General features: G+C 36.2%; 1 protein-coding gene across 1 annotated transcript in view; it reads right to left on the bottom strand.

The window, feature by feature from the left end:
• LOC131027390 (phospholipid-transporting ATPase 3) overlaps positions 1–15012 on the bottom strand; it is a 100233-nt gene that overhangs the window by 46089 nt on the left and 39132 nt on the right. The window contains exons 14-15 of the mRNA XM_057957429.2: positions 12094–12243; positions 11837–11941 (exon numbers count right to left, since the gene is read on the bottom strand). Coding sequence (XP_057813412.2) covers positions 11837–11941; positions 12094–12243 — 255 coding nt within the window. The remainder of the gene's footprint in view (positions 1–11836; positions 11942–12093; positions 12244–15012) is intronic.

The following is a 15012-nucleotide window of genomic DNA, read 5'->3' as shown; positions in this document are numbered from 1 at the left end:
GGTGTTTAAGACATGAGAGAGGGAGTAAAAGCTTTCTTTGATTATCATTGATCTTTCTTAAATTATCAATTTGCTTAATTAAGGTTTACTTATCATGATTCACTATTTTTGTTTTCCTTTTCAGGTGATAATCAAAAGATGATGGAGAAAGAAGGTATCAAGTCAGGAAGTTGACAATGAAAATGGAGGAAGAGCTACTCCAAGAAGGACCTCACAACTCTGGTGTGTCAACCACAACAAGGATACTCAAGATGCAAGGGATGGCTCTACAACATGAGAGAAAGTCAGGTCATGCAATAATGAGGAATAAAGGATGAAGAACTCAACGGTGCAAGAAAAGGACATCATGAAGAAGATACCAAAAGATGAAAATGGAAGTGCAATGATCAACATAAAGATGGATACAACTACAGCAATCTTGAATTTCCTTCGGAAATCCAAGATCCCGAGATCAAAGCTAGAGATATTCAAGATATCATTAAGATGATAGTACAACAAGGAAGTAAGTAATCCAAGTCAAGCACATTATGCATAAGTGTTGACAAGAGAAGGATAATGCAAACGTGGATGGGGGATACACTTGCTACAAGTACACATAAAGATCAAGAATTGACATCATGAAGGTGATAAAAGAAGAAGATGAACAGCATCGAATGCATCTTGAGCAGATAGTTTCAAAAGAGTTAATCAAAGTTAGAAGATGATGCATTTTGGGAATATGAACCATCACAATCAGTCAAAAGCTTAGAAATGTCGAGTATCAAGAGATATTGCTCAAAATACAAAGACTTCTTTGTGATGAAGGAGAAACTATACAAGATAAGCATGCTAAGGTGGCGCCCATTCATCACCAACCAATCAAGTGATGCCATGTCAACATGTCCAAGTTCAATGTACCTAACTCCTCAACAACTACACATGGAGGGCACTAAATTCAATGTACCTAAGCTTATCTTATTGGTCCACATTAAAAAAGGATGTGTATTCAAAGCAATGTAATTTTTTCATTGGTCAATGAGGTGTTAGTTGTAACCAGTGTTCCACGGAAACGGGTTTCCCCCCTCCAAGCCCAAGTCCCCCCGTCCCCGAAACCTGTCCCCAAATTTTTTTCCCTTTGTCCCCCCGTCCCCGAAGCTCGTCCCCCTGTCTCCCTGTCCCCAACAACCGTGGAACACTGGTTGTAACTAACCGTAATTAAGGTTTTATTGTCCAAATCTTGGCATTGATTTAGAATCAATCCTGGCCTTTCATTTGTAATTGGGATGTCTATAAAAGGCTCAGTCTTCTCATTTGTAAAGGTTAATAGTCAATAGCAGGAGCAGTTGATAGTTAGCAATTAGCAAGAAGAGTAGGAGAAGACCAAGAATTGTTGCCAGGAATATGTTGGAATAAACATATGATTTCATTGAAGATATGTTGGATCTCTATGTGTTGTTTCTACATGTTGCATGGTTTCTACTTCTTCAGATTTAGTTGAAGTTCATTGATTTTGATGGAGAAATGCGATCATATCTGATGAATTCCTTGGTGTTCATACCATTTGTAATTTGTTGATTGCGAATTGCAATGCATGGTTAGTCTGAATTTCATTGTTACAATAGTTTGATTGTGGATGTTCATTTGGATTGTGCCCACATTAGGTATTTGAATGGATGTTTGCAATATGAAAATCATTTACTACCTTTGGAGATCGCATCAATTTTGTGTGGTTGTTGTTATCATGGCGAAGTGGAGCTTGATTTAAAGAATTTGTCTATCTGAGCATCATCCATTATTATCATTGTCTTAGGATTAGCATAGATTCTATAAACCCTTTCCCTTTTGATATTTCTTTGTTTAAGTGTGTTAGTTTCCAATTACAGCTACGATTCATAAGCATAAGTACTTATACATATCACATCATTTCACTTAGACTGTCCAATTGTATTGTCGAGACCCGACTAAAGAAACCTTGGGATAGCCAGCCTTGATCATAATATTTAGCATATCACGTTTCCTTCAAGAGAGAGGATAGAATACGTAGTATTTATTTTGTGTTTGAGATGTCATAAAAACCACATCAACAGGTCCATGCAGCTTTGAAGGCATTAATTTGATGTTAATGGTGAGGACTCCATTCCTCAACCCCACTCTAGTTTTAAAAAGTAAACATTACTTTGGGCTACACTGGATGGAAAACAATACACATAATTGATGCTTTATTGAGAATATGCAATATTATTATACAGAAATAAAGAATCATACAAGAGCTCATTTGAGGGTCGTGCTTGGTTACAATGAATGCAGTTCAAAGAGGACCATCCACAAATCAGCACCCTCCCTAACCATAGTAGCTCTAGTTGAAGGGGAAATATAGTTAATAGCTTGTTATTAACTTACATCCCTCAGCCAACAATTACAAACAAACTATGACAAAACATGCTGATTACAATTGCAATAACAAATGTTGGAATTTACAGATTTCTATCAACAGTAGGCACCTCCTATGAAACTTTCTCTTTGATTTTTAAAGCCTTGGCGCATGGCAGTGGTGCCAAATCTAAATTCTCTCAAAAAAATTGTTGCGGTCAATATATAGTGCTTCTTTAAAACACTGTTTCTCCAAGCTTCCAAGACAGGGGGATGTGGGGCACCGGGACACGGTGTCAAGGAGCACAAAAAAAATTCCTGAACTTTGGAGACAGCAGGGAGCAGCTTTAAGTACTAACATAAACGAACTAAAAAAAGCTAAAATGTTAAAAAGTAAACACAATATTCTGAATTTGCAATGACCATCCTTCCCTTTTAAAACTTGTAGGAGTTGTTAGCATTTTTATTTCCCTTAAAAAGGTTAACTTTTCTTTTCTTTTTTATGTACCAAATGGTGCAGGCTACAAAGACCCGAAAAGGGGGGTGTCCCCTCCAAGTCGTAATGACATCTTGAACGTCATCAACCTTCAAGGATGCACCCCTGTAGAACATTACTTTAAATGATATTCAATGCATGATGTTATACCTAGATCATGCCAAAGGCAAGATTGGATGTAAACTGCTCATAGAAAGGGTCATTGAGGGAATGTGATTAATCTTCATTCCCAGCCCAATTTGGAATATCTAAAAATCATTGCCAAATTCACCAACAAGCAGCCAGCAATCCATTCTTCATGCAGTCATTAAATCCCTTGTGCCACCACAATCAACCCACAAGGAGAAACAAATCCTACAGAACAAAGTTTATCCATTCTAAGATTACTTGAGTTGCCTTACATTTGGAAATAGAATTGATGAATGTGGCAAGCATTGGACTAAGTCCCAAGCTTTGCTTGATAATGTATTAAATGTCAATCATGTTAAGTGCCTTCAAAAAGGTTATCTGGCCTTTAAATATTAATCCAACTCTGACTTCCCCCTTTTTGATTCTAGTAGCCACCTAGAGATGCAATCTTGCTATTCTACAAATTTAGTGGAGTGCTTGGTGGAGTGGGCTGCTCTCCTTGTGTAAAGAGTACTTGTGTACTTTTTCTGTTCAAATTACAATCTTTAATTGAGTGACCTGAGACTTGGCATATATCATAGAATAGTTTTTTAAGACAATTAATTTTGGTGTGTCCTTCACTTCTTTCATCATTCTCCACATGCCTCTCCAAAGAGCCTATAGCAGTCGAAATTCATTGTCACTTGAATCGAAATCTTCTTCACTTATCTTCTAACAACTAGATGTCTCACTTTCACTCTCTATGACCATGTCCTAATCTATGCTTCCTCATACAATGGAGGAGGAACTATTGTCATTTTCTTTTGAAGTGAGAGTATCAGACCTTCAATAAATCATAGTTTCTTTAGTCCATTGACAAGTTCCCTTTCCAATCAACTAACTCCTTGAGCCTCTTGTTATAGGCTCGAACATGCTCAACCTTGCCCTATTACATATTATAGATTTCCACAAAGATCTCATTATCCTCCTTTTTCAGAACTGAACAGTTTGCTCTATTTGGGCGGAAAAATAAAAAGGTAACTTTTGCAGACCAAAATGCTAAAACCCCCTAAAAAGGTAAATGGGGAGGATTGTTATTATAAATTCAGCACATTGCATTTACTTTATAAATTTTAGTTGCTTTTAGTTTAAGCTATATAAATAGCCATCACACTGCTCTCCCCTAAATTCTCGAGAAAATAAATCGTCCCCAATACTTCATTGTCCACATCTCCATGCTCAACAGACTCAGAGAAACAATGCTTTGATTAGGCCAGAGTACAATGACAAAAATAATTTAAAAACACATTACATAGACGAGGAGCTTTACTTATCAAAACCTTAATATATTTGGAGCACTAATATAAAAATGCCACATAAAATATGCATAGCCAATCTCAGATTAGGCATGCAACCTCTCCAGGCTGTGGCCCAACTGTATCTTTGTGTGTCCTGCCTTTCCAAAGTTCAATGATATCTAGTAATAAGAGAAGGTGCATTTTGTGAATCTGAGGAACTTCAACGAGAAAAATCAAAGCTATGTCCAGTGCTAGCATCATAGACTGTGTGCAGCAATCCCAGAGCAGGGATTGGAATTGCCAAACAAAACCATTTCTACAGAGAAAAATATTACGATAATTACACAAGTCAGGAAATGAGTTATACTGAAGTGTATCATGGAAATATGGAAAAGCACATAAAAATGGAAAACATGCAGCTTTTCTTATCCAGACTTTAAAATGTTTGGCGCATTGCTATAAAGATTCCACATAAAATGCACAGAATCAATCTCAGATAGGGCAAACAGCCTCACCAGGCCACAAACTCCACCATAGCTTTGTGTGTTTCGATAAGAAATTTAGTTTTTTCATTACAAGGAGGGAGTTCATCTTTAGAATCTAGATAGCTTAAGAAATTTCAAATGTCATAGCTTTGGCCAGAAACTCCACCATAGCTGTTCTGCCTCACTGAAGCTCAATGAAATTTAGTAATAGAAGGTAGGGGTATTTCAAGAATCTCATGAGCTTTGATAAGGAAAATTGAAGTTATGTACAGTGTTGTCATCATGATAAACTGTGCTCAACTATACCATTACTTTACTAACAAAGAATGGAGATACAAGCTAATCCTTTCGGAACTGATGAAAACCATTATTTTATGGACCACAGGATGACTAAATCAAAGGGACGGAGTCATGCACCAAAACAGAAATTGTGAATCGTGGCCCATTTCTTTTTATTTCATTCTTGGCTGCTAAAAATATACATGCGACTCCTAATGCTTCTCAGCCTGCAGCCACGTCGGATCCTTGGAGAATCATAAGTATCAATATGGTGAAATGGATGGAAAGTGCTTTTCGATTCAGTTGTGTATATTTTTTGCATCATGTCACTAAAAATTTTTTAAAATGTATAAACAAACGATACCTTAAAATGGTGTCCCAGAAGCTACCAAAGAGTGCTTCAGAACTTTGCAAATATTCAGGTTTCCTATGTTGAGATATAAGGTCAATCGTCCAGACATAAAATCACCCAGTTACAAATTGACATCTCAATTTTAAATGAGCTTATAAAAAGAAACTTAATGGAGAATACAATGAAGAATTTCCCCCTTTATCACATTTGAAATTTCTTAAGCTATCCAGATTCCAAAGCTGAACTCCCTATCAGGAATGAAAAAACTAATATCAAGAATTTGTTTCTTGGTACAGCTAAAGCACTAAGTCTGGCAGGTAACTAAAGTCACTCATTGTAGGTCATGCATTCTAGTAAGAATCGGTGGTAGCATTTGTACAATGTCCAAATGCCCCCTTGGTTAAGTTGGAAGTGCTTACCGAATCAAAGAGAATCTTTGCAATGTTATATATGATGGCTTTGAGAATTTACAAAAGCGATAAATGAAGGCTTAAGGAATTTGTGTCACATCAACTGCCATCAAATGACTTATAGGTATGGGATGGAGAACCCAATTGGTCCCAGGCAATTCCTGAGACTGCAACTGTAATGTCCCTTAAGATGTTTCCCCAACTTTGTCATATAGTTATACTTATGATTTGTAGACTCTCTTGAACACAATTCAATTGGTATGAATATGAGATACTTATCAACAATCTATTGTATGTTATTATTATAAGATTCCAAAAAGAATTGGTTATCGCATCAACTGTAACATATAAGACTACTGATGTTTATATAGATATAATTATATATATAGAATTCACTATGGTTGCTATGTTCACAAGAATGTGTCTTTGATCTTTTAAACTCAAGATCACAGTGCCTGATCTATTTCTCTTATATCATGTGATGATTGAAGGAGAGGCTATGCCTCAATCTGTTACTGTATCTGTTTGTCAAGTCCTTCTTTTCATGCGTCAATGGCCTTGTAAAATGGTGGATATACCACCTTCACTTGGCTGCGTTAGCACTCTCCTATGAATTAATAAAAGGCAATACAAATCCAATGCCTCTTGAGACTCCACAATTTTTCCTTATATACCCATTGATGGGGCATGATATGAAGAGTTGTGTCTCCATCACCACATCTTTTGCAAGCAATCAACCACTATGTCATTAAGAGGTTGTATTCTTCATCCTTGACTAATTACTAATGAACTGATTGCTTCCCTAACCTTAATCGAACCTTTTCATTTTTATATTCTCAAATCCTTTTGTTAGTTTCACGCTGCCTTTGATTAGGTTATGTGTTAATTAAAAATCGCATCATTATAAAATTGCATCTCCTTTATACACTTTGTCCTCAACATAAACCTTTATATCGTATCTTCTTTATGAATAATTGCCCGCATCTGCTTATGTCTACAAACAAATCACCTTGTTTCGGGTGTTTTTATTAAAGTAATTATGATTTAATGGTCATTCAGTTATTTTTCAGTTGTTTAGATAGTTTGTAATTTTTCTGTTTTAAGACTCTTTCTTCTTTTTTAGAAACATCGTCTTGTAAATTCCTTTATACGGAGCCTTCTATCTCCATTGTAAATACATTGATTTTACCATTTCATGGAATCAGAGCCAGTAAATTTTTTGGCAAATTTTTTATCAACAAAAATTTGTGCTAATCCTGAAAACTGGATTTCAGAAGTTTTTTTTCGATTTTTTATAAAATAAAATCAAGGGTCTACGTTTTTCTGACGTCTTTTTCAGAATCGTTTAAATATCTAGAAGTCTAGGATTTCCATCTATAAATTTTGCGGGTTCTGAAAAATCTTGGGTCGCGTGAAGATCATGTGGGTTTCTAGTTTTTCCTTCTCTGCAATGTACTTTCAGACTTCCATGCAATGAGTTCCCAGCCCTTGCCTTTGTGTTTTTACTTGTTTTTTCTTCTGTGATTTTGTCTTTTCCTGAGCGATGTCTGGGTGTTTTTCGAAGGTTGTGGGCATTTTTTTTGAAAGGGTTTTGCGTTTGTTCCTACTCACGACGGGATTCATTCCCACGAAACTGCAAAAAAAACGTGAATCTACCGAGTGATGGGTCTGAGTTCTGGGTCATAAGGGATTTTCCAGATCGTGCGGCCCTTGCTCACCTGGTGTCTGTCGTGCACGCCCAAATCGAAGGTCTTCTCCATCTAGGGTTTCTCAAAAACCTTCCCTTCTGCATGTTTTTCCCCTATTTCTGCACGATTTTTTCAAAAACCATGATGCTAAGTTTCTACTAGGGTTTTAAATCAAAAAAATCATAGGTACTGGTTCTTTATTTCTGCAAATTTTTACCAGTTTTTGGATTAAACTGTGGTGCTTCAATTTGCCTCGAGATCTGTGTCCAAAGGTATTTTCACTTTTTCAGTGCCTTGAGATCTGTGCCAGCAAGGTCTATCAAAGTTTGTAGCTGAAGCAAGTTTTTACCTCGTTTTTCGTGTGTTGGAAAGCAGGAGGGATGGCGTCATTGACAAACATTACGTTGGAAAGCAATCAGCAATTCAATGGCAAAAATAACAACACATAGAAACAGCATATGCTCACCATTTTTGAATACTGATGCCTAGACTAGGTTATTCTGAGTAAGGCTGCTCATCCCTCAGTGGCAGGAAAAGACCAGGATGAGTTCAATGAGCATAATTGGTAAGCAATTATGCTCATTAAGTTGTCAGTCACCGATAACATGCTTCTACAAGTGTTGGTTGGCAAGACAGCTGCGGAGATTTGGGGGCATCTTACAAAAATTAAGGATATTCACAATCAACTGGAGGTCATTGATTGCAAGTTGGAAGAAGAGGATATGGTGGTTATCATGTTGAAAAGCTTACCACGATCCTACGAACACTTCATTGAAACACTTAGCATTATGTCTACCAATGTTGCATTATGTCCACCAATGTTGACCTAAACTTTCCTGACTTGTGCAACAAGCTCCTACAATAGGATACGTGGAAACAACAGTTTGGGAGCAGCAACGAATCAACCACTACAAAACAAGTGTTTACTAACAAAGGCAAAGCCAAAGATAAAGGCAAAGCCAAAGGCAAAGGCAAGTCTTTTTAAACCAAAGTATAAAGCAAACCTAAGGAAAGCTCCAAGAAGGTTATCACATGTCATTATTGTGGTAAGCTTGGCCATATGAAGAAACAATGTAGAAAACGATTGGCTGATGAGAAATCCAACCAAGGAGGGTCTCAGCACAAAGCTCATGTTGCAAAGCATACTAAGCAGGACTCTATCTTTTATGGTTTTATGGCCAAAAGACCAACAAAACCTGTCAAATCATCTGCCCGGTACATTGATTATGGAGCTTCTCGACATTTCACACACAAAAGAGATTGATTCACGAAGTACAAGGCTTGCTCCAATTCAGTGATTTTCGGCAAAGGTGAAGAGTATACAATTGTCAGCAAGAGCAACGTTCAGATTACATCTGGTGGGAGAAATCTCCTATTTCTCAATCTACTTTTTGTTAGTCAAATGATGCAGCAATCTCTGAAGTTGATTATCATCTTCAATGCAAACAAGTGCCACATTGTTGATAAGGAGTCCAAGAAGACAATTGCAATTGGCCTCAAAGATCATGGATTGTATTGGCTAGTCGATACCAGAGAGTCTTTGGAGATTGCCATGGCTACAAAGAGTTCATCCATCAACACTTTTTGGCATCAACGATATGGGCATCTCAACCTATCATATCTCTCTTAGTTGGCTCGGATGATGAGCTTGTTGAGGGTAGATCTTCTAGAGGCAAGAGCAAGAAAAAGAACACAATCAATTTTGCCTTAGGCCAACATTCAAAGTGTTTATGAGCCCTAGACTTATTCAAAGGCAAAAAGTAATCCTGAATGGGAAAAGGCTATGGAAGCTAAACATCATAGTCTTCTAAGAATAACACATGGATTCTGTCCGATCTTCCACTAGGAAAGAAACCCATTGGCTGCAAATAGGTCTATAAAGTGAAGTACAAAGCTGATGGAACTCTTGATAAGTATAAAGCTCGATTGGTAGTTAAAGGCTTCTCACAGAAAGAAGGGTTGATTATGAGGAAACCTTTGCTCCTACAACAAAGATGGGCACCATCCGACTGGTTCTAGCCATTGCAGCACAATCTAGCTAGAAAGTCTATCAAATGGACGTGAAGAGTGCCTTCCTCAATGGTGATTTGGAGGAAGAGATCTACATGATGCAGCCTCAAAGTTGCAGGAAAAGAGCACCAGGTATGCAGATTGGTGAAGGCTCTTTATGGCCTAAAGCAAGCTCCCGAAGCATGGTACATCAAGATTGATCAACATTTGGTTGCAAGGGGCTTTCAAAGAAGTCCATCGGATCGCAACTTGTATGTCAAGAGTGTTGTTCATGACATCATTTTTCTTGTCATCTCTGTGGACGATATCATCATTATTGGTAGTGGAGCACAATTGCTTGAGAAAATCAAACTTAATTTGTGTCAATCATTTGATAAGATGGATTTGAGACTTCTACATTATTGTCTCGGTGTATAGATTTGGCAGATAGGTGGCAACATTTTCATTTCTCAATCGAAGTATGCTAGGAGTTTGTTGGATAAGTTTTGCAAACCTTCATCTACAACTATGGAGAAAGGGTTGAAAAGGGCTGAAACTATCAACCAAATCAGATTCACCTATGGTGAATGAATCAGCTTTCAAGGAACCAGTTGGCAACCTTCTACCTAATAGACAGTAGACCTGATTATCTATGTTATGAGCTACATATCTTGTTTCATGACAGCCCCTAAAGTAGAACGTTGGGTTGCGGCGAAGCGTGTACTGAGATATGTAAAAGGGACACCTAGCTTTGGCATTCAGTATTGTAGAAGCAAAGATTCTTGGCTGATTGGTTTTACAGACTCAGATTGGGCAAGATTTGTTGATGACAAGAAGTCTACTTCTAGGTATGCCTTCGGTCTTGGTATGGTTGCAGTCACATGGACCAATAAGAAGCAATAGGCAATAGCTCTTTTCTTGACTGAAGCAGAATATCGAGGGAACTATTAAAGCAGCATATGAAGCAGTATGGCTACGGAGGATGCTTTCTGACATGAAAATGTCTCAAGCAAGGCCTTCACCCTTGTTTTATGGCAATCAAGGGGTGATAAAACTAGCTAAGAATCTTCAACAAGCTATCATTTCATCTGATAGCTTGTTGAAGATGAAACTATGATCTTGCAGTATGTTCCAAAAGAGGACTAGACTGCAAATATCCTAACCAACTCTTTGAGCCCAGACAAGTTTGTAAAATTTAGGTGGCAAATTGGTGTAGTTAGTAGAATGACCATTAAGGGAAGGTATTAAAGTAATTATTATTTAATGGTCATTTAGTTAATTTTTCAGTTGTTTAGATAGTTTCTAATTTTTCTCTTTACAACTGTTTCTTTTTTAGAAAAACCATCATCTTGTAAATTCCTTTATATGGAGTTTTTCATCTCCATTGTAAATACATTGAATTTACCATTTCAGTATTATATGCACCATTGTATAAGAATTCTCTTATCTTAATCAATCTTATTCAGACTATTATTCTGGTTCAACATTGTCTTTAATCTATTCTGATCTTCAGTATAATACGGATCACTTTCATAGTCACCATGAGAGTCTGATCATAATATCAATATAATCCGAAGTCGTATTGCACATTCACATTGTTGCCCCTATTTATTACTGATATTAATGTCTTGTTCCTTGAATATGTAGTATACTTCAACGATGATTTCTTTGACATATATGCCATTTGTCATTAATGACAATTTCCCAACAAACTTGCTCATATGCTTAGTATAATATGCTATCAATTTCATTTATAATGATAATACAAGGAGCTTTCTCGAGGTATCAATAAAACTGTTTTGTCTTGCAGACTTGTTGCAGCATATTGATTTTAACAACAATACTTAATGAAGTCTTGTAAACACCCTTAATTTACTATTCTTGCTAAGTCCAATCATTTGTTTCTGCTACTGATTAAATTGGAGACATCCTAGGCCTGCCACACCTGGACCATACAAGGTTCTTACAGAGATTGGATGGGGATATTACAGCAACTTCTCATGTTCTAAGCCAAAATAGTTTTACGGTTAAATAGTTGTTTCATGAGAATCTGGATTGTCCCACCCAGTTCATCACCCAACAAGTTATTTATCATATCATCTTCAGGATCTCTTTGAGAGCGTGATTGACCATATGTTTAAAATCAAAGTGATCTATACAGAAAGGCATGTTTTAGACAGAAAGATAACATGTATTTGAATACTTCATCAACAACAAAAGTATGGATATATCTTTGTAAGAGTGCTTTAAAACACTTGTGTGTCTCACTTTTATGGAAGAAACAGATGTCAAAACATCATTACAACCCAGACATCCTTAGCAAATGAATCTATATAACAAATACCCTTTCAAATTTCTGTATCACCCCAGTAACAAGTCAACCTTGCATATTTCAGGGTCGTGCTCGTTTCTCCATGCACCAGCCATCAATCTTGCATCTTCAAAATTGAAACCCTTTTCATGCACAGCATCAGCTGCTCTTCCAATCTGACATGACAGTTTAAGAAATAAAGAAAACTTCATAAACAAAATTCATAATGTACAACATGCTTCAGCCAATTTGCACTCAAACTGAACGTGTCAAGAAGAAGAAGTATAGATTTGTGAAACATACAAGACAACAGCATTGGAAAACCAACCTCATGAATGTTCAGTTGATTTCGGAGGGCTGCTGCTCTCTCAACTTCAGTGACACCCTTTCCATACATCTCACCCCCAATGGAACACTTGAAAAACTCCATACAATTTCTTGTAAGAGTGCCAGTTTTATCAGAAAATAAATACTCCACCTGTTGAAAACATTCTTCACTAATCAACCCATCATATATGGTGCTATATGTCACTAGAATATTATAAAGCAATACGCAACAGCTAAAAGTTTTCTATTTACACAAACATGAATTTACAATATAGTGTTTTTACCATCCAAAGCCATAACACCCAAGAGCACATTGCAATCCTAAAAGGAGAAAAAATGTAAACAAAATCAACTAGCATTACACAGAATAGAGCACTAAAACTAAAATGACTATCTAAAACAGAAAAATCGTTACCAATTAACTCATCATACAGAAACATCAGGTTAGCCTTGTTAATAATATTAATATCTTCTATAATGGTCATCTTCTATTCTTAGTGGTCATCTTAGTTGTCAACTTATTTAGCTATTTAGCTTTTTAGTCAACTTATTTAGCTTGTTTAGTTAGCTTTTTAAGTTTTCTAACTTATTTGATTTCACTTTAATGACTAGTTCTATTTATAGAACATCGTCTTGTAGGCTCTATACATACGTGTGTATACCGTTCAATGTAATTAATCCGATTATTGAATCATTCATTCAATTTATTTTTCATGGTATCAGAACATGGAAATTAAAAATTTCAAAAGTTTTTGTTATTAAAATTTTTCGAAGCTTTTATTGAAGAGATTTTTTTAAAACTTTTTTTTTTCTAAAAAGCATATTCTTTTTCTCTTCCTAGGCAGATTTTTTTTTATGCAAGTTGATAATTTTCTTAGGGTTTTTGCAATTTTTGACTAGGGTTTTGACCCTTCAGTACAAGTCGAAATTTTATTCTGGTTGATGATTCTTGGTGGGTTTTTAAAGACCTCAACTAGGTTGTCGTCAGATTTTTCTGGGTGCATCGTTTTTCGTGCCTTGATTTTTGAACCATCGGATCTGCGTTCTGATTTCAGATTCTTGGTGGGTTTTTCGAGAGCTTTTTTTGGTTGGTCTCATATTTTTCTGGGTGCCTTGTTTTCTGTGCCTCAAGTTTTGTACCAATGAATTTGCCTTGGAATTTAAAAACAGTATGCGATTTCTACTAATTCTGTGGACGTCCAGAATTTTGGTGTCTTCTGGGCATTGTTTACGTTGTACATCCGACCTAGGGTTTCTGCCCCTAGTTTTTGTGCATTTCTATATTTTTTTGTTTTTTTACAAAAAAAAAAAAAATCAAAGGTATTTTTTTATTTTTTACAAATTATTATTTTTTCTGAATATTTTCAGGAAAAATTTCAGGTTTTAAGTTTGCAGAAAATTTTTTTTTTGGGTTTCTTCCAAACCTCGAAATTTGTGCCTTGGAATTTGTGCCAGAATTCTCCTCTAGGGTTTCAAATTTTTTGTGCAACTGCTTCTATTCTGATTTTTGGATCAGATTTTTCCATCTCATGCTTTCACTAGGTTGATCTCGTTCAAACTCCATTTTCATGATGGCATCTTTGACCAACATCATGTTGGAACACAGTCAAAAGTTCAACAGCTGCCACAACACCTGGAAACAGTGCGTGTTCACGATATCTAAATATCGTTACCATTATCAAATTGATTTATCTGAATATCGTTACAATTTCTAGGTTTTCATGATTTTTTCTTCAAAAATTGTTTGCTGGTTTTTACAATTTTTTCCTCAAAAATCATCTGTCATACGCGAAGTTTGCATGGGATTTGTGATTTCTCTGGTTTTGATCGATTTTTCTCCTAAAAAATTGAGCTTTGTTGTAGTTAGTTTGGGTCGCACCTGGCAAGGCAAACATCTACAACCGTGGTATCTTGCAGTCAGTTTTGCAATTGGTACTCTTTTGCAAAGGGGTTTGCTGATTTTTTCCTCAAAATCATGGTTTCATGCTTCAGTAATTCGTGTGTGTCGAATCTCTAATTCGCATGTGAAGGCTACATTAGCTTGGATGGCTTTTGGTACTCTTGGTCATTTACATTCTACAGATCCTGGGAGGGTCTCCACGGTAGCTGATGGTCTTTGCATTTGTGATCACAACACCTGCAGTGTCTTCTGTAGGGTATTGAGTTTGATGACCATTAGGGAGGGTGTTAATAATATTAATATCTTCTATAATGGTCATCTTCTATTCTTAGTGGTCATCTTAGTTGTCGACTTATTTAGCTATTTAGCTTTTTAGTCGACTTATTTAGCTTGTTTAGTTAGCTTTTTATTATTTAGCTTTTTAAGTTTTTTAGCTTATTTGATTTCACTTTAACGACTGGTTCTATTTATAGAACATCGTCTTGTAGGCTCTATATGTACGTGTGCATATCGTTCAATGTAATTAATCCGATTCTTGAATCATTCATTCAATTTATTTTTCAAGCCTGATGTAAACCAGAATATTTAAACAGTGCTTCCTTTTTGTGCAGAGTAGTGCTTTTGTATTGTAGATGTTTCTGCTCCGAAACTTGAAAATGCTTCCTTCAGTATAGAGCATTTTCTGATACAAACTATTGAAAACTTCACCATTTGCATCTTTCTCATGGTCTCCATTTCAAGATGCCTCAACATACATTTTGGTATCCTAATAAATTTTTGATTGGTGATGTATTTGAATAACATGGATATCCTAAATTATCAGAGATTGGCATCTCTCTGTTATTCCTTGGCTACGTTTATCCCTTGTCTCAATTTCCAGGAGAGTCGAAATAACTGACTCGATAACCTTGCAGGGATTTAATTAATAGGGCAGTAATTTTTAATTATATCCATACACTCCTTGGAGATGATTTGATCTGGTTAATTCATCCTTGGAAGTTGCATAAATTCCTATTGGTA

This window comes from Cryptomeria japonica, chromosome 1 (genome assembly GCF_030272615.1).
Source record: "Cryptomeria japonica chromosome 1, Sugi_1.0, whole genome shotgun sequence".
Classification (NCBI taxonomy): Eukaryota; Viridiplantae; Streptophyta; class Pinopsida; order Cupressales; family Cupressaceae; genus Cryptomeria; species Cryptomeria japonica.
Note: the sequence above shows the minus strand (reverse complement) of the source record. Positions and strands in the feature narration are given on the sequence as shown.